Genomic DNA, 21,649 nt, shown 5'->3' on the forward strand with positions numbered 1-21,649 from the left:
AATTCACCAAGGATGGAGTTGAGCACCAGAAAGAAATACACAAGACTAGGTCGTTGGGTGCCACTGTCACCGCACTGTGCTCTCGGCTCCCTGGACCAGACGTATCTTTGTTAGAATCAGGTCCAGTAATTCAAACACTCTCGCTCTCTCTCCGCAAGCGGAAGGTCGGAGGAAGGGCCGCCTGAACACTTTACCCGTGCTTTGAATTAAGGGCAACTCTCCATAAATTCAGGGCGTTCTAAGTAACTACTCAACGTGGATCTAGACACCGTGAAGACTTAAAAATAGACCCTCCTCGAGAGCTGAGAAGTGTATGTATGGTCATGTCTTCCGAACAATGATGAAGTTTTGTACATAGCTAGACCGACACACAGTAACTGAAATTCTTAAGAGAACTTGGGGAGAGGAGGGCAATATGGAACTTCCTTTATAAAGTTTTAATCTCTTTCTAAAGAAGTTCCATGCAATGACTGTCTTTTACAAGGCAAGGCAGCGTGTCTGTTGCTTTTCCTGGGCTTTACTCCTAGAAAGATCTGGACAGGAAAATCTTCAGCTTCGCGGACCCAGGAAGATGCAGGAAGGACGCCTGCGAGGTTCTTTCCCGGCACAACCTGGTGCGCAGCTGGGAGCTGGAAATTGACTCGGTAACTGCGAAACAGAAAAAGCACTGGCCACTTTTCTATTTAGGAATTAAAGCTGAATGTACGCCGAACCGGTGCAATCTGCACGCAGGCATTGGAGAGAGTCAACCCTCCCTCTTTTCACTCCAGATTCTCCGGAGACGCACTACCTGGCATCCCTTTGGCCTCGGGTGATGCGCGGCCACTTCCTTAAGAGAGAACCAGCAAGAGTTCGTTTCTGGGTCCAACTCTCCAGGATTCTGAGTCGGAATGTAATTGTCTCGGGGCTGCAGACACCTGGGAGACCTGTGCTGACGGCTCTGCAGACTCTCAACATTTCTAAAGAGCTTTCTTTTTCTCTCTGCTTATTAGTGTACAGCTTTGGTTGGGCAGCAGTTGTGAAAATAAAAGGAAATGGCAAGCCCCATCTTTTCAAGAAAGCGAAGAAATTGGACATTTAGCTTATTATTTAATCTCTTATGTGACCACCCACTTTTGCCCCTCAGAGTTACCTGCAGAGAAACGCATCTCCTAAAAATAACCTTAAGTTATCACGGAGACCTGCTTTCTTTCTGTTGCCCAACCAGCAAAACATGTCTTTTTTTCTTTTCTTCTCTCTCTCTTTTTTTTTTTTTTTTTAAAGAAGAAAAGGTAAAGTAAAAATAACCTGAGAACTCTACTGGCGATTTACTCTTCTAACTTTGCATTTTTAAAACAGTAACACTCTTTGTAAATTCGAGTGACCAGGAGACTATCTGTAATTCACCAGGATCCATGAAGAAAACCTTTCCCATCCTACACTTTCTATGAATACACAACTGGCCTGAGGGAAACTGGCTAGACCTCCCTGCCCAAGGACCAGGTGACTGAGAGGAAGCTCAGACCAGAAGTTGCTCCTACAGTGTTAGTTACTTTCTTTGCTAAAAGTTGGTGTTGGTGGAATCCTAGAGACTATCATATAACTTGTTTGTTCCTGACAAGACCTAGGACCTGACAAATGGACACTTTATTCTTTATCTGAGAAACTTACAAGGCAGAATATTATTCTAAAACTGCCAATTGAACCTCATCACTGTCCACTCAAGGAGTAACAGAAAAAAAATGTGGAAAAAGAAAAAAAGCTTTTACTGAGTTCTGCTCTATGCCAAAGGAACCAGACTGCTTGGCTCTTCGTCCAAGATCCTTTACAAGGAATTAGGAAAATAGGAGATTGCATAGAACACACTTCGAATCCATGTTGACTTCTTGAGTCTTAAAAAGATACTTTCTAAACACTATACAAGACAAAAACTGAAGACTTAGAACCCTGCAAAAGTTCAAAAACTCTTTGGTCTCCTGAACTTCTCTTCTGAAAGCTGCACCTACTAGTAAAGTTGACAGGAGAGTTGGGATATTCTCAACTGATTCTCATAAATGTAGGTTGTGGAAAATTCTGGTTAAGGAAAAACATTGTGCTGAACTCTCTGGATAATTTGCTCAATTCCCCAGTTCCTAGGCTGTCATTTTGAAACTCAGATGTTGAATAAGTGACCTCTCCCAGTCATTCTCCAACTCTGTCTCTTGTATATAGCTGTTTAGTCATCATCTTTACCTGACCCAGAACAAAGACAAAATTCTGTTCATTTACATAGTTTATTGTTGTAAACATTAAAATTGTCTTTCTCAAAGAAAGAATTTATCAGAAAAAAAAATCAGCATCTCTAACTGTCATACACCATAGAAAAAAAGGCAGTGACTCATATCATGTGCCATACTGGAAATATACAAAGAAAAATACTACAGAATATGGCAATATTAAAATTCTTACTCAAACATAAAATAATATATTAACTGACAATCTTAGACATTTTAAAAAAACAAAAAAATTCAAAGTGCTCAGTAATTTCCAGGGAGTTATGTATATTATAAGCACTCTGGAAACAGTCAAAAGCTGCTGCATGCAAGTTTTGTTTAGCTTTAGACAACAAAATAATCAAGATATAAACTTTCTTTTATCAACATCAACGGTACATACAACACTTACAAACAAGGAATGTTGGACGGTGTTACAAACACTATGTGTCCCTTTTGTCAGGATTTTCTGATGTGTAATACTTGCGCCCACCTATTTTACAATTGAGAAAACGTTTAAGCTCAGATAACTACCAATCTTTATAAAATCTAACAGACTACATAGTGTCTGAAATACTATTTATATAATATAGACATTACTGAAGTAGCAAGTGCCTATAACATTTTCAACCTAGAATCAACATGCTTGTCCCTTTTTGTGTAGTTATTTCTTTTTTTTTTTTTGCAAACACACTTATCTTTTAGAATTTGTAATATTTATTCATAAATAGGCACAAAATAATTTAAAAAGCCAAACTGCATTGGGAAAATTTACAAGCCTTTGCCTTCTTCAACTCATGCCACCCACGCAACATTTAGTTTTACTATATATTACAGCTTTCTTTACAGCAGAAAACTTTGAAGTCTTTTAAAGGGCAATACTTGTGGGTCCCCTTACAATGTGGGTGTGTGTGTATATGTGTGTATGTGTATTACATTTGTCTTAACTGCAACAACCAAACATGGCCAAACGTTTTCCATCATACATCAGGAATCTTCCTTCTGAACAATAAAATGATTTTTAAACTGATAATAAAAAGTTTATACCACTGTATTGTGTGTAGTCCGTGTTCTAAATCCAGGATGCCCCGGAGCCAAAATGCCCTTTCAGGTTCTGCCTGCAGGTTAAGAAATAGCAACAGTTTTTGTTTTTTTGTTTTTGTTTTTCTTTAGGGATCAAAGGGCTGGGAGGGTGTGGAAGGGATGGGGGCCGGCTAGAGCTGAAGCAGCTCAGGGGGATCTCTCTGCCCTGTGACTTGCCCGTCTGGGCAGTTTTGGGTTTCTTTCCAGTTCCTCTGAAGTGCATGGAAGGAGGTCTTAGAAAGGTAAAGTGTCCAGGAAAAGTTTGTCAATTATTGCTGGCGGTGGTACCAAGTCTTCCAGTTTCAGGTAGAAAATGCGCTGTAGCCCCTGTGTGCAAAGCGTACGAAGTTCTGGGAGCTTCCCCAACAGTTTGGACAAATAGTTGGGGCGGTTCAAGCCCCCATTATTGAAAGTCACATGGTCTTTGAGACAATTTACAATCTTGTTTTGCAGCTCTTCCACTCTCTTGGGTTCCTTGAGCCCGTGTCTCTCTGCAGAAAACACAATCAGAAACAAAAGAGGAATGCACCAAGTGGTTAGCTAGCTGGCAGGACTGGGGAGGGTCAGCAGTAAGGGAACACTGGGATGAATCCCACTGGGCAGTTCTGGAGAAGTGCCCTGTGCCTGTAGTACTGACCTGTGACCATAGCCAGGGCAGCAATGCAGGAGAAGGCAGAAATGTCGATGTTCATATTCTGCAAGTTGGAGGAGAATTCAACAATGGAATCAATCCATTCCCCAAAGCCACGAACACATTGCAACCTGTGCAAGACCACCCCATTGCAAAAGATGAGTTTACCCTCCACTGGGTTGGACCTGCAATTAATACCAAAGAGAGAGAGGGGAGAAAAGAGAGAGAGAAAAGCTAAACAACTAATTACTTGAAGAGCAATAAATGAGGGATTTAAGAGGCACCTAATTACCGAAGAGTTAATAAAATGTAGACCAGTGGACCTTGAAAGGGTTTAATTTCATAACAATGAAGAACGCCCCCTACCCCACCTCCATTTCATTCATCCAAGGTTTCTGGGCACATTCCTTCTCTTTTCTTCCTTTTATTGACTCACCTCTCCTTTCTTTCCCCCTCTTTCATTTCCCACTCTGTTTTTCTCCCTTTCCCCCCTTTTATTTCCTTTTCCCTCTTCCTTTTCCTTTCTTGTTCCTCTCTTCCTCCATTCCCAGCCTCCTGGATTGCCCCCCCCCCCATTACCTGTATGCTAATCGCAGCACAAATAGTTCTAAGAAAGCCGATTCGAAAAGCAGGTCCTGGTCGGCTTTGGGCAGGTCCGCAAAGCCCGGGATCTTCTCCGCCCAGCCTCTGATGATCTCCATGGAGCCAGTCAGGAGATCATAGAATTGCTGGATATGCTGGGTGTCATCTCCACTCATCTGATAGTCAGGGTTCGCCTGGAACTGGAATTTCATTTTAAAAAGCACTTAATGAGGTTCTCTAAAATATATAACCCGTGAAATTGCTAACCTCGTTTCTAGTAGGGGAGCCAGGTTTTTATAACAATTAAACCTCTCTCTGACCAGTAAGAAAATTAGATGTTCCGGGGCAATTAATTCAATTAGGGATGGTGCTATGAGGTCGCTGCTTTAAATATGTAAATTACCATTTCCATACAGACTAAATACAGTGCCAACCAGCCCTGGGAAACATTCACTCTTATCTCCACAAAACAATTGACACGTTAGTATTCATGCCAATCCCAGAGTGGGTCTTGAGCAGAGACGCCCTTTGCAAATCTTAATAAAATTGCAGTGGCTTCTAGGTTTGCTTGACATACTTCCTCCAATTAAAGCCCGCACATTTCTCACAGCTGGGGTAAAAGAGAATCTGACCACTTGATCCCCCACCCACTGCTATTGCTTATACCCTCTCTTCCCCTCCCCCGACCCCCAAGCAGGCATCCCTCACCCTGATGGCGCCTGAGTGGATGGGGATTAAAGCATCTCTATGGAGGATTGGGGGTAGTCCCCAAGTGGGGGCATTTGGCACAGCCTTCGGTTTGGGCATCAGAGGCGTTAGGGTATGAGTATGTATATGTCCACGGTGGTACTGGGAAGGGGCCTCACAGAGGTTTGACCACTGTGGCCTGGCCTCTCTTCCTGCCTCCACCCTGTCCTCAGGTCTCCACTCCCAGCCTCATTCTGTCTTACTCAGGCCCTGCCCAGAGCTGTGAAGCCACAGTCTTGCCTGCCTCCCTTATCCCTTGGGTCTGGGGGTTAGTGATGGGTATGGGGAAGGGGTCCTGCCCATCTGTTGGTTTGTCCGCAAGATAGCCCCACCAGCTTCTTACCCTGGAATAGTCCAGGCTGGTCATAGCCGGGTTGGAGTCGACATGGGCCCTGACGAGGGCACTGATCAGACTCACCGGGGGCGAGGGGGGAGAGGGCTCCTGTGGGCTCTTCGGTTTCGAGGGTAAACGACCTCTCCGGCCTTTTAAACTGTCCGTTCGAACCACTGCAAAGGAATAGCCGGGTGAGCTCCGCTTCCCCAAACGGTACCCAGCTGCCTCCTGGATCCCTCCGGGGGGAAAGACTGCGGCCTCAGGCGCACCGGCCGGGCGGCAAAGGGTCCCACTGCTTGTAACATCTTTACTGATGAGAAGCATAAAAAATGCAGGGTTGTTTTATATCCTCTTCCAAATGGGTCGTATAGTTAAAGTCAAGAAGGGCCTGGCGGCTTTCTCTAGGGCAGGATGGGCAAGCAGGCAGCCCGGTCTTAGAGGCCAGAAGCGAGTGGGGTTTCTCTCACCCGCCTCGGCTCTGGGAAGAGGAAAGTGGGGTTGGGGTAGGAGCAGCAGTTGCCCTAGGGAGCAGACTGGGGGGGGGGGGTGCCGCTTGCCCAACCTACCTTCTTTGACCATCCCAACAGCCAGGCACTTCTGAAATCGGCAGTACTGACAACGATTCCGGCGCCGCTTGTCCACTGGGCAGTTTTTATTTGCTAGACACACGTATTTCGCGTTTTTTTGCACCGTGCGCTGCAAAGGGAGACAATAGAGGCCGAAACAATTTATTTTGAAAATCCAACAATCAAGGGAATCCAGACACAGAACCGCCATGATCCACACACACACTCCCCACAAACAAACACATACACAACTCCTTTTTAATTTTTGTCCTTTTCCTTGTCTTTCTCTTCTTTTTCCTCCCCCAGGGCATTTAACAGAAGAAAATTGATAGCGTTAACATTTGAGCTAACCTTGCCGCTCCTTGCTGTGTTTTATATGCCAAGAGAAAGAGAAGGAGACGCTCAGTAAATACAAATCCGTGGGCATTCATATTATTTACATTCCTTAGAGACCTTCTCTATTTAAAATGATAAGATTATTCAATCAGGATGGCGAAATAAAGAGATCACTTAATTTGACCATAGGGAATTCTGTTCCACTTGGTTAGCTCAGACACGGTTCTCTGTCCTAACCAATTTCAATCTGAACAGAGAAGACAGCTCCTAGCACATGCAAATGACCCTCTTCCAACTCAGCTACAGCAACTTCGGGCGGGGGCCTGCTGGGTCGGCTGCTTTCCGGGGATGAGACCTCGGGTCTTCCCGTCTTCCCAGTCCCCTTTCTCAGGCACCCAGAAGCCCCCGCAGCAGCCCAGGGTCGCCTGCAGGGCAGCCTCCACGGACCCCGGGAGTCGGAAGGTCAGAGATCAGCTGGGGCCAGACGCCTGCACCCCGGCGGAGAGTACTCTCTGAGGCTCTGGGCACTAGGGGGCCCCTACCTGTCTCCTCAGTCCCGGTTCTGGCTCACCTTAAAGAACCCTTTGCAACCCTCACAGGTGCGCACGCCGTAGTGCTGGCAGGCCGCGTTGTCCCCGCACACGGCGCACAGCCCCTCATTGGAGGGGGAGCCCCGCGACGGTGGCGAGGGCACCTGCGTGTCGAGCAGCTGCGACGCGTGGCTGATCTGCAGGCCGGGGAAGCCCATGGACGCGGGCTTTCGGATGGGGTTGGGCACAGCGAACGTCTGCCCGTCCACCACGTGGTGGCTGCCCGCCGGCTCTGGGTTCATGGGAACGTGCAGGGGCCCGTCGAAGCGCATCTGGCAGCTAGACACGGGGGTGCCGGGGGGCGACTGCTTAAAGGAGAAGAGGGAGAGGCGGGAGACCGGCGTTTTCCTCTGCTCGATCATGTGCGTGGTGGCCACGTAGTTCTGGTGGAAGTTGTGGAGCGAGCCTGGGTCGTCCCACATGGGGCTGTGCTGCACCTGGAAGCCCGGGGTGGTGGGCGTCGGGGGCGAGGAGGGCTTGTAGTAAACCGACCCGGAGTGCGGCATCATCTCCTCGGACTGGGGGGGCAGGTGGCTGTGTTGCTGGTAGTTGTGCATCTGAATGTCTTCTACCTTAATGGAGGACTGCTGTCCGGACAGGGGCATTTGGTACAAGCAAGGTGGCTTGACGTCGTAGCCTGTGCTGTAGTTGTCCATAAAGGTACTGAAGCTGGGGAGAGAAGTGGTGGCAGTGATTTCAGTGTTGGTGAGGTCCATGCTAAACTTGACAAACTCTGGAGTTAAGAAATCGGAGCTGTATTCTCCCGAAGAGTGGTAACTGTAGCTCTGAGAAGCGGGGCTGGCTCCTTGAGGCGAGGACCCATACTGCGCCTGAACACAAGGCATGGCTGGAAATGAAACAGGGTAATATACACTCAGCCTGGTCAACTGAACACTTTCTCCCGGGCTCGGGTACACCTGGAGCTACACCGGCAGCCCGCGGCGGTCGGAGAGCGCGTAGGGGCGCGAGAGGAAGGGCAGAGAGCGCGAAGACTGCGGAGCAAAACAGTACAGGGCAAGGAAAGGCTGATCCAGTCAAAAGCTAGAATTAGAAAACTACTAGGGTCTCCATTCCCAGATATTTCCAACGCTTCCCCCTTCACCCCTTCTTCCGAGCAACCCTGCTCCAAGGAGCCTTTCCTCTGAAGCTCGAGTTCAGCAAGCCCAATCTAGAAATCAAGTTGAATTGCACAATGAGAAACTTGTTCCTGAAGGCGATGGGTTGGGAAAAAACTTAAGTTACAGGGTTTGCTGAGAAAGATCGCATTGCCCTGTTTCTGGACGTTTAAGGAACTCGGGGGAGGAAAGGGGGAAAAAATAATATTGCACTAACCTTCAGCCGAGTTACAGGCGTTTTCGAGAAAATTAAAGGTGGACAGTGTCGTAATTCAATGAAGGACAAAGTTTCCAAGATCTTTAGAAAAGCAGTGGAGAGCCCAGCCTGTTGGATCTCCTCCCTGAAATAAAGACACAGGAAGCCTCAGGGTGACTTTCCCTGACAGATTTGGCTGTTGGCTGGGCATCTGTATCACTAAGCAGGCCCTTCTAAGCCCTTCTTGACTGTTTAATTGGAAATCAGTGTGTAGCCTTTACCAAACTTAGCAGTTAATATGAATGTGCAAAAGAGATGGCTGGAAACAACAGAAAAATTCAGCCATTGACTCAAATCCTTCTGAGAGAGAGAGTTCTGAAGGAGGAAAGGAATTCCATGTGCTTATTTAATACTTATGTTGAAATAAATTGGCCCTTTTTCTAGGGTGGGGGGGTGGGAAGGGAGTGTCATTTCCATTTTAGTTTAATTCGGAACTAAGAAGAAACTAGGGTTTAATTAAAGTATACCATTGGAACCTTCTCTTAACCCCCCCCCCCATGGGTGAAATTGGCTTCTTTTTTAAGGCGGGGGGAGAAAGTAGAAGTCAAGAATATAAAATGTGAAAACAATCTCTCCCTCCACCCCTAGGAGTTACAAAATGTTAGCAAGGCCTGGGTAGCCCTGAAGGCAATCTGAATGGAAACATCTGGATTTCCTAAGAGCTTTTGACAGAGTACTAGGTTTGGGGATACAGGTGAATTGGCACTCACTTTTCCAGGAAGTTGGTCTTTCATCTTAAACTGCCAAGGAATGGAAAGAAGGGGCCCTATTTTTCCAGGAGCATCTTAGGTCAGTTGTAGAGAGAGAGAAATAACTACTTATCCAAAATTGGCACCAGTGTTAGAAGTACCTCTCCACATAGCAAGCTGAGCACCTTCCCTATCCAGCCTTCCACAGTCTTGCTGGAACAAGGCATTCTTGTGTTCTAGTAATTTTCAGACGTTCCCACTTAGAAGGCATTCTAGAGCATAGATAATTTTATTACTAATAAAAAAGAAAGCCAAACACCCAATCCTTCTGTTCTCCTTGCTCACATCCCTTCATAATCTTGCTTCATGGGGGAGGGAGGATAATCAGAAAAAGTAGAAAGAAAGGAGACTCTTGACCCTCATAGCACTTGACAGATATGACTGGCTGGAATATTAACCCTCTGGTAACTTCGCAGCTTCAGAGCTGTACTCTTTAAATATTCTGTCTGTCTCTGTCTCTGACAAATTCACATACCATACGCAAGCGCAGCATAGATTAAAACCAGAAATTTCAAGCAACTTAGTAACAGGTCACTCTACCAACTGCCCCCCCATTACCCAATAATACCCAGGAAACCTGGGCACGCTGGCCAGCCGCGGTGACACAGTTCCCAAGCAACACATAAACTGAAGAACTTACTCCCTGTTACTTTGTATGCAGCGTCCAGGCCTCCCGTAAACACAGAACTTGGAGTCTACGTGTTCAAAGACCATAATCAAATCTGCACTAAGAGCAAACTTTATGCACATTTCCGCGGCAAGTCCGCAACTCCCCAAACTATGCAAGCCTCCCTTCCACTTCCACCAATGAGGAGCCTGGAAGCCTCTGCTGAGTGGCAAAGCTGAGTTCCGACAAATGTCCTCTGTAGCTGCGCACACCTACTCCCAGCGCTCCGGCCCCACTCGCGTTCCGCGCTTCTAGCGCCCACTTCCAAGAGAACCTGCGCCATACAAACGGATGGAAGAGACACGCAAAAGGAGAAGGAAGGCTAAAGAACGCCAGCCGTATGGGCTGCACCTACTCACTTAGGAGTTCCCCGCGTCTCTCTTCATTCATTCAACTCAGCCGAAGTGTAGTTCCCTCTGAAGTCGGGGCGTCAGGGTCAGGGAGGGGTGGGCGATAGGGGCGATGGGAGCTGCGACGCCGAGAGCAGGGAGGGAGCAGGGGAAAGCGGCCGGCTGGGCAGGCGAACGGGACCGCGGAGCAGAGCGCGAGCCACCGGGCGGACTGGCCCTGGCCGCCAATGTGCCTTTGTTTATGTGGCTCGCGCTGCCGCTGCCAACATTCACCTAAAGTCTCCGCGCGTCAGCGCGCGTCAGCGGCCCGCCGCCCAATCGCCGCGCCGCCGCGCTCCCCAGACTCCTGGCCGGCGCTCGCTTTGGTATATTTCCGACCTGACGTCACGAGCAGGGCAGATTTTAAGGTGGGAACCGTTCAGGGTTCACCTTGGTAGCCAGCTAGGTTTTTTTTTTTTTTTTTTTTTTTCTTTTTCCGAAAGAGGTGTGACCTCTCCACTCAAGTCAGCGCAGCCCGCAGCGCCTCGACATCTCACCTCACCTCCCCCCCTCAACCCCCGCGCCACTGCTGCTGCTCGGCCGCTCACACGTGGGGGAGGGTGCAACAAAAGCCTGGGCGGAAGGGAACCCAGACATGGGCCAGGTAGCCCGCACCTGGAATCGCACGAGATGGGGTGTGCCTGGCGGCGCCGTAACCTCACCCACCCACAATTGTCACAATTGTTAACGGAAGCGAATACAGATGTCCCATGACAAGAGATGTTCAGAGGGCTGAGGCACTTGGGATGGGATTTCCCTAGCCCAGTGCATCCTCCTTTTCTCTTTTTCCTGTCCCTGGCCTTACTCCTCTGGTGTGTGTGTGTGTGTGTGTGTGTGTGTGTGTGTGTGTGTGTGTGTTCTCCCCCTCCCTCCGTCTCTCCCTCCCTCCCATATTCTCTCTCTCCCTCTCTCATACACGCACACACACACCCCAAAGTGGAGAAGAGTGAGTAGGACCCATTTTCTGTGTTCCCTTCTTTCCCTGAAGTGCTCACGTGCGAGGGAGGACAGAGTGCCTGGGGAGAGGAGAGGAGAGCTGGGGGTAGACAGTGAACTAGCCCTACGGGGACCCCAAAAGTCAAAGTTAGGCGTCGCCCACTTTCCTCTTGCAGATAATGCAGCTGAGCCGCGGGCAACAGGTGTGCCTTCTGCAGAAAGGTGCTCCAGTCTCACCTTTTACCAACTCTCATACTCTGATACTCCTGGGTGCCTATCAACTCATACCATTCCACAAGTTTTAGGGAAATAAATCGACCCTCCTCTGCAGCACAAGGGCTTTCGCAGTCTCAATCTGAGAGCCAAGAGGTAAAGACTAAACGTGGGGATGTGAGGGCTTCATCTCAGCAAAGCGTTCGTACTCTGAATCCAGCCCTCCCAGGAGAGGGGCCCGGCGAGTGTGAGGAGCTCGCCGCACCCCCGCGGCTGCCCCAGGCACCGCAGATTCAGCTTGGGAAATCAATCCACCCTCCACGCTGAGGGCACAAGAAGCTTTCTAGCAAAGAAACCCCGCTTCTCCCGGGAGCGAACCCCCTTCCTGTCTCTGGGCCGGAGCTGGGCGGGCCTCGGAGCTTCTCTGGAGAGACTGGGGGAGGCACCGGGGCAGGGAGGGTTCGGAAGCGCCCCCTTTTGGCCCCTGGAGACTTCCAACCGCCCCTCCCCGCTCGGCGTGGCTAGCTTCCAGTCTGCTGGGGCCCCTTTGCCCCCCGCCCCCACCCTGGTGTTCCCAGTACTGGCCAGCCGAAAGCGCCTTGGAACTCTCCGGGTTCCTGAGCCGCTCAGCTCTAATCTGCACACCCGCCTTTGCCTGCTCCCTTCGCCTTCTGCTCTGGGGAGGCCGGAGGGGCGTTGCCATCAGATGCCCCGCGGCTGCCCCGAGAAGCCGCAGGCTCTTCTGTGCCGCAGCCTCGGAAAACCTACGTGACCACCTTAAGTTTCCCCCAGATGTTGCGATTGCTGCCGCAGCCGCAGCAGCTCAGTTATGCCCTAGCGAGAGCGAGAAAAAAATTAAACCAGGAAGTGAGAGAGAGAGTGTGTTGGGCGTGTGAGTAGCGGGGTGAGGGGAGGAGGGCGAAGAATAGCTTATTAGCATGAGCTGAGTAGCGTCAGCGCCCTGTGGGCAGAAGCGATTCCACGCGAACGAAAGGGAAAAAGTGAGAGTTTGGAGAGCAGGGGAGAAGGAAAGGGGTGGGGGTGGCGGTGACGCAGGGGCGCAGGCATTGACGCACCCGCCGGGCTGGGCCCAAAATAGCAGCAGCTCTAGCTCGGTGGCGCCCTCCCGGGTTCCCTTCCCCTTCCGCGATGGAGCAGGGCGCGGCCTGGGGGAGCTTTCCTTGATCCCAGCGGTGGGCCAGGTTCCCAGCAGCTATTTTCAGGCAGTCGGAAACTCAAGCGCAGCCATGCTGGGGTGGCAGTTATTATTTTTTAATATATTCCTAGGAAGGCGGGGGCCGGGAGAACTTTAAGGTTGTAACCATCACTCTCCAAACACACATACGCAGATCTAAGTAGGTACGTTCCCTCCACACTCTCCTCCTCCCTTAAGCCATTAAAAAAAAAAAAGAAGAAAGAAAAACAAACAAACAAACAAAAAAAAACATTTGGCTTTAGCCTGGGTTGCGTCTGCGGACAATTTGAAAATTCTCTCTCAGTAAGTGGAAAAGTGTGCTGGACTTCTTAAACTGAGCTCCAAGGAAGACAAACATTGTCATGTGATGCGTTATTCTATAACAGCAACCTGTCGACTCTGGCTTCTAGGTAACAGAGCTTTTGACCAAGTCTCAGTACACAAGATTAAGGTGCAGTTTTCATAGCAGCTTATTAATAATTGTTAGTAACTGGGAATGGATTGAATAAATATAACATTTACCCGAGGAAAAAAAGGGTTTTTTTTGTTTTGTTTTGTTTTTAACCTTCTAGTCAGCAATCCGAATGAGTTGTCTTCTCATCGAATTCCTATTCTAGTTCCTAGGAAGTGTGTCTTAGGAAGACACACTGGATGCAAGACTGATCCTCAAACCAATTATTGGGTAAGCTGAGTCTTGGTTGGTATTTTTGGTAAGGCTCAGATTTCGTCGGGGTAGAAGTGATCCAGCAGACATTAGAGTATAAAGAATGACCACACTCAAAACTCCAGAATCCTATGTCCTCATCAGTAGAAAGGCCAATGTCTGTAGTTGACTGATACTGTCAGTAGGGGGCCTGACTCCACAACGTTCAAGAAAATACATCTCACACACACACACACACACACACACACACACACACACACACTCTCACTCTCTCTCTCTCTCTCTCTCTCTCTCTCTCTCTCTCTCACTAGCTATTTACTACTTAGGCCAAACCCCAGGAGAGCTTGCTGCAGGCCCACATATTTATATTCTGCTGGAATTCATAAATAACTACAAATCTTGATTCTCTATTTTTCTCAAAAGGGGAAACAGTTAACACTGGAATTAGGTTCACAATAGATTTTCTTTATTTCCTCCTGCCCATGTTTAACTCACTGTTAGGTCATAGGGAGAAAACAAAATCAAAATGGTAATAAAATCTCTCACTTTATCACCAAGCAGTTCAAATTGGCATATAGTTTGGAAAAATGAAAGCATGTTTTAAAATCCTATGATTATATGCTTAAATAAATTATAGTTTAGAAGAGGATTCCTGTGGGTGTATTTGCTAGTACGTAAGAGAATGCTTTTGTGCATAGAGGTTTAATTACACGTATAATGGAATCAAAATGTAGAATTGAACAACCTTTTAGAAAATGTTCAAATGATGCTTTAGGCTAAAAGAAACTGAAATTTTGCATTTATATGACTGCAATCCTTCAAGATTCTTTAAACTACTTTATAACTCAATTAATGTGACAATAATGTTTTTCAGGACCCAGAATCCGATATAATTTTAAATTTTTGCCATGTATAAATACACAAAGTTATCACAAATGAAGGTCCTCGACTCTTAACAATTTATAATAAATGGGAGTAAAAAGTGGTCCTGTAGCACGTAAGTAGTTCCTTGTTTTGAAACCAACTAAAATAAATTACAAAATTATTATTCCCATCAATATACAATATTAGGTGACCTCAGAAAAGGCATTTAGGAAAGTAATGTTACTATATTATCTTTTATGATATTAACCAATACTAGGCAGAACATATTTGTACATGAATAGGAAAAATATTTTTATAAAAAACAATGTAAATAACACATACTCCCATCTAAACCAAAGCATTTCATTTTATGCATGGCTAAGCAGATTATACTTAATAAAATTGTGCTTTTGGTATAATTTAGAAAGCAAACATGAATTTAATTCCACTGGATTTTCTATCTTAATGCATGGGAAAGTGTTCTTTGGGGATTTATTTCACTATTCTCCCAAAACGTACTCAGAGTAGCCATTAGCCCTTACAATTCAAATATAGTAAACAGACATAAATGTTATGCTGTAAGAATCAAGGTAACTTGAAGATATTTCACAATAAAATTAGTTAATGGAAAAAATGCTAAGCATAATGAGATATATTTTATGTTATATTTGGACAAATTTTATGGCATTTGTTGCCATTCAGCAGAAAGTTTTACATTAGTAATGGATGAAAGAATTTTCACTTTGAAAAAAGTCCCAAATTCTAAAACTACAGAATATTTTTTAATATGGAAGATTTTGGTTATTTGCTTTGCCATTTCACTTGCATTAATAAGATATCAATCAACCAATCATTTGTTCCTTTTCTATGAGATGTTTAGGGAATAAGTCAACCACTTAGGTGATAATTCACATTTTGGGTAGTTGTGGATTTTACTCAGTTTTACCCAGCCCATTTCTCACTCAAAAACCACTTAATGCAAAGACTCTAAAAATTCTTACTTTGATTCAGCACTCAGTTCTAGAAATGTGTAAAGATGTGCAGAAGAAAACAGCACTCTTTTTTTTTCTAGAAGTATCTACTTGTAAATTAAAATTATAAAACTGAACATATGGTGAAACCTCATGCCACTCAAAAAGTATTTTGCATAATAAAAATCTTCCATCTTCTAATTCTTGACTCTCAGTAACTATCTCCTAAATATTTGCTTTTAAATTAACCTCGTATTATTTTCTTTTTGTTGTGGTAGTAAAATACACATAACATAAAATTTACCATCTACATTTTTGAGTGTGCAATTCAGTGGTGTTAAATACATTCAGATCATTGTGCATGCATCACTACCACCCATCCCCATAACTTTTCATCTTATAAAATTCTAACTCTGGGAGTTCTTTCCTAGTCCAGTGATTAGGGTTTGGCAATTTCACCTTTGCTGCCTGGGTTCAAGCCCTGGTCTGGGGACTAAAATCCCACAATAAGCAGCTGCATGCTGGGGCCTAAAATAAAATAAAATTCTAACTCTATACTCATTAAACAATAATTCTCCATTCTCCCCTCCTCCCAGCCACTGAGAATCACCAACATTTTCTTATATAAGAATTCTTTTGATTAAGCAAGGAAGGGTTAACTTTAGTTTTAGATTTCATTGATAATTTCAGTAAACATGGGAGTCATTAAAAAGTACAAAGTTCTGAAAGACATTTTAAAGATTCTGAAACTTGCTATATGATGAGAAAATATCAAGGACATTTGAAATTCTAAAAGTAGTTAACAACATTAGTAACCATCACAGTATTACATAGGATTTTCTTTCAGTAGATAAAAAACATATACTTTGCAACAATTTTCATATGTATATGATAACTGACTTGTTTTTGTTTTACTTTTAATGATAAAATAACTGTTTCGGGATTTTTCCCCTCAGACTAACTGGCATATAGGAACTTCTCAATTTAATACAAAATAAAAATATGGTATTGATATATTATGACAAAAAAATATGTGCCCTTTTCTTCATCATAATTCTGCAATTATCAAGCCTAGAGTTTTAACATTACAAAAGTAACTTATAGCAAGGACCCTTGTAGTGATAAGTAATAAATCTAATTACCATATCCTTTGAATAGATGTAATATAAATTTCATTGCTCACTTAAAAGTTCTAAAGTTAACAGCATAAACTTGAAGTTGAGTAATTAAGTAATCCTTATATAGACACTTATTAAAGTATTTATACATATTATCTTAAATCTACATCTATCATTTTGCCAATTAAAATTAGGACTTTAATTGCAATTAAGTAATTTAATTGCCAATTGAACAGCAAAATTGCTAAGTGACTAATTTTAATGCCTATTTTAATTACCAATCATGACTGGGGAGGGAGCTAATCAAGTTACATCAAGCAGTACCAGAGTAATGATGTGAAGAAAAAAAAAAAAAGCAGAACAAACATTCAAGGCTACATGCTTTAAAAAAAGAAACATAAATTAAATAAATGCAAACACAATCTTATAAATGTATAAAAATACTGTATTTCAATATCTGAATACAGAACATGAAAGAGAACAAGATTAATTAAAGAAGACCCTGTCAATCTTCCATCAAAGTGAAGAAAGCCAAGTCAGATTTTTATGTGGTATTTACATGGCCCTCACACTAACCCAGATAAAAACAAAGCTGCATATAGCAGAGAATAAAAGAATGTTTTCCGCTTGGCTGGTTAAATATTTACAGAGTGACAGTTTAAAAAAAATTTTTTTTTTTTAAATCAAAGTCTATAAAAGAGAGAAACAAGTTTCCAGTGCAGCAATGTGGGTTTTGAATTTGAAAAGCAAACAGGGTCAGTGCAGTGGGACTGTATGCTCTTCCCTGAAGGCTCTCCTCCCCACCCCCACTCACTCAAATGAAGTGTCCTGTTAGAGGCCTAATGCCTATCCACAACTTATCCCATGTTACCTTGAGAAAAGCATAAATCTGTGCTGTCTTTAGTGTTTTAAAATACATTCCTAAGTAAAAATAAGAAAGCAGCTAGGATTACACCACAATTAAAATTACTTGGAGCCTGGGGAATAGACCTTGTCTTAATAGTATTTCTTCATTCTCAGTTAAAACATACTTGCTAGCTCAAGATAAAACTGTAAATCAGCAGGCAGCCAGAAACACTGGTGAAAATCTTGGCCAATACAAACACATTTTCAAAAGTTTTCATATTCAAACAAATTCTCAGATTAGCAATACGGAAGGGCAATATTGAAAGAAGAGCTCAAAAAATAGAAAGTGAGTCCCTGGTAGACAATAACAATGCTAGTACTTTCCAGCTATAGGGATCGCCTTGGCAGCCAGCCACCTCATCTAGAGTAACAATGGACATCCATCAAATCTTCATTTAAAGTAAATCATGATGCAAGATAAGGATCTTGTTTTTGTTACTATATATGTATACCAAAAGCACACATAGTTTTTGTCTACAAGTGGGCCCCAAATTATTCAGGATATATGTAATATAACTTGAGAAAAAGCAAATAGTGCTGCTTAGTATTTTATGTACCGATGGACTAGAATTCTGAAATAAAGCACAGCAGGACTTTCAGCCTGGCTTTTGAAGAATGAACACGTTAATAATCACGGGGCTTGACAAAAGCCTGCAATATCTGCTCATGACAATAACAGCTTTATAAGGCGAGTTCTGTGTGACTGATTAAACGACACACTCACTGCCTATTCAGAAGTCATGGAGATGGAGTCATTATTGACAAGTTCACTACTGATCAAGATTAAAACTCATTGAATGCTGATGCTACAAAGAGAAATACAATCTCAGTCATTAAAAGATTACCAAAAACAGCCTCCACTAAAGATTGCTGTAACTCAGATATATTTTGTTTTGTATAAAATGTGCTATTTCCATACACAAAAGATCTTATGTTAATAGTTATCAAAATTATGGCCCTAACTCAAGCACTAGGTAACAAACCATCAGCCGTTACAAAAAGAGAAAGGAGAAATATTACTTGTAATTTCTAAATGATTCTGAGACTTGACAGGATTGAAAATACATTTTAAGATTATTTTGTGTGTTTCACTAGTCTATCAGTTCACAATAAAAATGTGGTTCACATATTGTTGGAGGCAAAATCCTTCAAAAGTTTATGTCTATAGTTTTCAGATATCCCTTGAACAGGTAAAAGTTCTTTAAAAAAGTTATTGTAAGTTATTTTACTTTTTTACCCTTAAGTTATTTCTTGATTTTCGGTGTTGTCTCTCTGCATTAGTGAAAGAAAAAGGAGGGATACAGTAAAAGACAACAATGTTTATAGTCTGAAATTAGAGGCAATCAACATTTTATTAGTCACCAGGATATTTCTTTAAAAAACCTGTGAAATATTACAGAATCACTCCACTAGGATCTAAGAGGGACTTCAGTATGTTGTCACTGACAAATTAGGGGAGCAAAAACAAAGGACCAGTACCACCACACATGGGAGTCAACTACACACATAGTTCAATATGTGGGTGTGGGGGGTATATAAATTAGTTTTCTGAGGTCCTTCTTATATTTCATCTCATATTTCTAAGCACTTTTATGAAAGTTACTTTCCTAAGTTTAAGAATGATTGAAGCATTAGAAACCCCGAATTTCAAGTAGTCAATAAATGAATTTAGGAGTTATATTGAAAAAACTCACATATTTTTCTAAGGAGTGCATAGAAAAATTTTCTAGGTTCTGCAGGTATGGTGTTCCTAAAGACTGCTCTTAAGTAACTAGCTCTGGAAATCATATTTCCGTTTCACCATACCTTCATTGATAGTATTTGGTCAGCTGATGGGCAATTACCAGGACAACAGTTTTGCTAAACTTTATAAACTTTCTATCAGTCGGGGGGGGGGGGCAATAGAGAAAAGGATTTTACAGCCAGAATGATTTCACAGCGCCCCTCAAACTACAAATTGATGTTATAAAATTTGAAATGTAGCTCTGTAGTTCAATTTATACCACAGAAACTGTGAGATGCTATCTTCCTGTTGTTATAACATATCAGGTCAAGGGATATAAATTGTACCAGGTAATTCGTTTTGCCGTTCAGAGAGTCATTAAGTTCCTCCCAGAATATATGTGATTGATATCCCTGGAGGTGAAAGGCTAAAGGAACCATATGGCAACATGTTGCATTCCGTATGCTATCTGCCCATCCGTGCTTAAGCTGCCATTAGCAACATCTGTACCTAACGGAAATCCAGCTGCGCCGACGCCGGCTGACGGAATTGTACTTGGGGGGAAATCTAGCTTAGCGCCATTAACTTGAGACTTAGAGTCTATCTACCAGGACGGATGGAAGCTTTCACAATTAGACGAGACGACACAAATGCTTTATTAAAGTTTAATTTTGAACTCCCAATTAGCGAAACTGCATTACAAATCGATTGCAATTTCCTAGAAGGCACAGCAAGTTCTCTGCCTGCCTGCCACGTGCGAGAGGCTCCCAAGCAAGCTCTCCCAGCTCCCGGCCGCTGAAGGGGGACGGTTCAAGCAGGTCTCCGCATCCCAGGAAGTCCCTAAAATTCTCGCCAGCCCCTCCTTCCGTGGGGCGGGGGCGTGCGAGGACCGAACCCGCGGGGAGGGGGTAGAGGGGAGGACTCCAAAGTCCCAAGCTTCGGGAGAGAGGCAAGGGGTGGGAGCAGACGAGGGAGGGGCGACGGGAGGGGGGGAGGGCGCGCGGGAGCGGGGCGGGGGTCCTGTAATATCTCGGCCTCTCCGGTGGCGCCTCAGCTAGTCACGCAGAAGTTTCTCTTTCGCTCTTCGCGCTTACACACCCAGGTTGGCTTCCTGCACGCAGGCGAGGGGGGCGGAGAGCGGGGTAATACTGGAGTCCCGGAAGGGCTGCCCGGCGTCCACACCCACCCCGCTCCCCTCCCCCGAACCCAAACAAAGCCCCGGTTCCAGGTCCGGGATACTTTACCTGCCCGGCGCTCCCGGCCCCTCGGTCACCGCATTCCCCGCTGGGCGCGCCGTGAGCGGGTCCCGCTCCCCGGGACGCAGAAAGTAGTCGCCCCCGGCCGGCTAAATCCCCCTCTCTCCTCATGTTGGGTGGCAAGAAGGGGGTACAGGGGAGGAGGAAGCGGAGGTGGGGGCAGGGGGAAGTTACTGATAAAATCTTAAAAGAAAAAAAACCTGCAGCTGGCGGGCCCCGGCCAGGGTCAGAGGAGGCCGGTTACCTTTCTGGGGGTCGCAGGCGAGAGGGAGGGTGGTCAGAGAGCGGCAGCCCGCCCCCCTCCCCCGGCCCCCAGCGGCGGCGGCAGCTGCACACACAGAAGCCCATTGTCGCCGGCGCCCGGCGCGCAACCCCGCGGACTCGGCCCCGCGGCCAAGCGCGTCAGCGGCCCCGTCAGCCGGGCCGGGCTCCGTGACGCGCGCGCAGCCCGCGCTATAAATAACCCGCCGCCGGGCTGCTCGGGCGGCTTTCCAGTGACGCCGGGGCCAAGCGCGGGAGGAGGAGGGCGAAAGGAAACAATAAAACCGCCCGCCGCCCTCCTCCTCGGCCTCCCTCCGCCCTCCCTGGCCGCCCGCGGCCCTTCCAGCCGCGATCCCCTGTCCCCGCCTCCCCGGAGCTGGGCGGGCGGATGTGAAGGACCTAGCGGATCCCGGGTCTCCACAGCCGGCTGGGACACGGAGGGTTGAAACCCTTTGCTCTCCCCCGGGCGGGAGCGGGGTTACTGACACTTGAGGGAACAGGCTGGGGAGGGAACTTGGCAACGAGTTTAGCGAAGGGGCTCTTTTGTCACTTCACTACCAGACTGCTATAAACAACTCGATGCTTTCTCAGCTCTCCCGTACTCATTGTAGTACAAGTCGGATGTGTTTATGGCAGTAAATCCTCCATTCAAAACAAAACACTGCCCTCTTAAACGTCCTGATCTAGCCTCTTTTAAAGTATACGCCTGTGTGTGCATCTCATGGGGTTCAGCCTACATCCCACTCTGTCTGGACCATACCTTTTCTTTCCTAAACTCCACCGGAAAATTTTGTCTGGGTTTTTATGGGGCCTGGCCTACATACGTTACTGTTTCCATTTGGGAAGTTGTGTAAAGGGTGCCCGGTAGTAGAAGCAGCGTGGGCAAGGGTTCCAGGACTCATCTTCTCAATCCCAGAGCCTTTTTTGCATGTCTTTTTGTTCTTGAGCAGAGCATAGACCTTAAACATAGAACATTTGAATTTTCCAAAGTCTGTAATCTTTTTGGGGTTCTGGATTTCTCATCAAGGCTGCCATTTGAAAGGGACTTTCTCTGTTGGTAATTTTTTCTCTGGGGACTTTCTGTCCTAGCTTCCATATTTAGGCAGTTCTGTTCCAGGCTCAGATACTCCTCCTCCTCCTTAAGGTGCTCCTATAAAACTAGAGGTAGTCTGTTTTCCTGGAACTATCACCTAATAGACTAGTAAAACAGTAGCTCCTCTGGATCAAAAGGCCCCAGGTATATAAACTCCACATTTTCTGGGATGC

General features: G+C 45.5%; 1 protein-coding gene across 9 annotated transcripts; it reads right to left on the reverse strand.

Moving 5' to 3' along the window:
• Nucleotides 2,238-21,436, reverse strand: NR4A2 (nuclear receptor subfamily 4 group A member 2). 9 transcript variants are annotated; one of them, XR_001304684.2, is made up of 8 exons: nt 10,247-10,488; nt 8,433-8,556; nt 7,082-7,947; nt 6,175-6,304; nt 5,618-5,781; nt 4,525-4,727; nt 3,952-4,009; nt 2,238-3,805 (listed from the first exon to the last, which is right to left on the reverse strand). XR_001304684.2 is itself a non-coding variant. In XM_005657531.3 (8 exons), exons 3-8 carry the CDS (start codon nt 7,943-7,945, stop codon nt 3,549-3,551), a joined length of 1,797 nt encoding a protein of 598 aa, XP_005657588.1. In that variant the 5' UTR covers nt 7,946-7,947; nt 8,433-8,556; nt 20,111-21,436; the 3' UTR covers nt 2,238-3,548.

This window comes from Sus scrofa, chromosome 15 (assembly GCF_000003025.6).
Source record: "Sus scrofa isolate TJ Tabasco breed Duroc chromosome 15, Sscrofa11.1, whole genome shotgun sequence".
Classification (NCBI taxonomy): Eukaryota; Metazoa; Chordata; class Mammalia; order Artiodactyla; family Suidae; genus Sus; species Sus scrofa.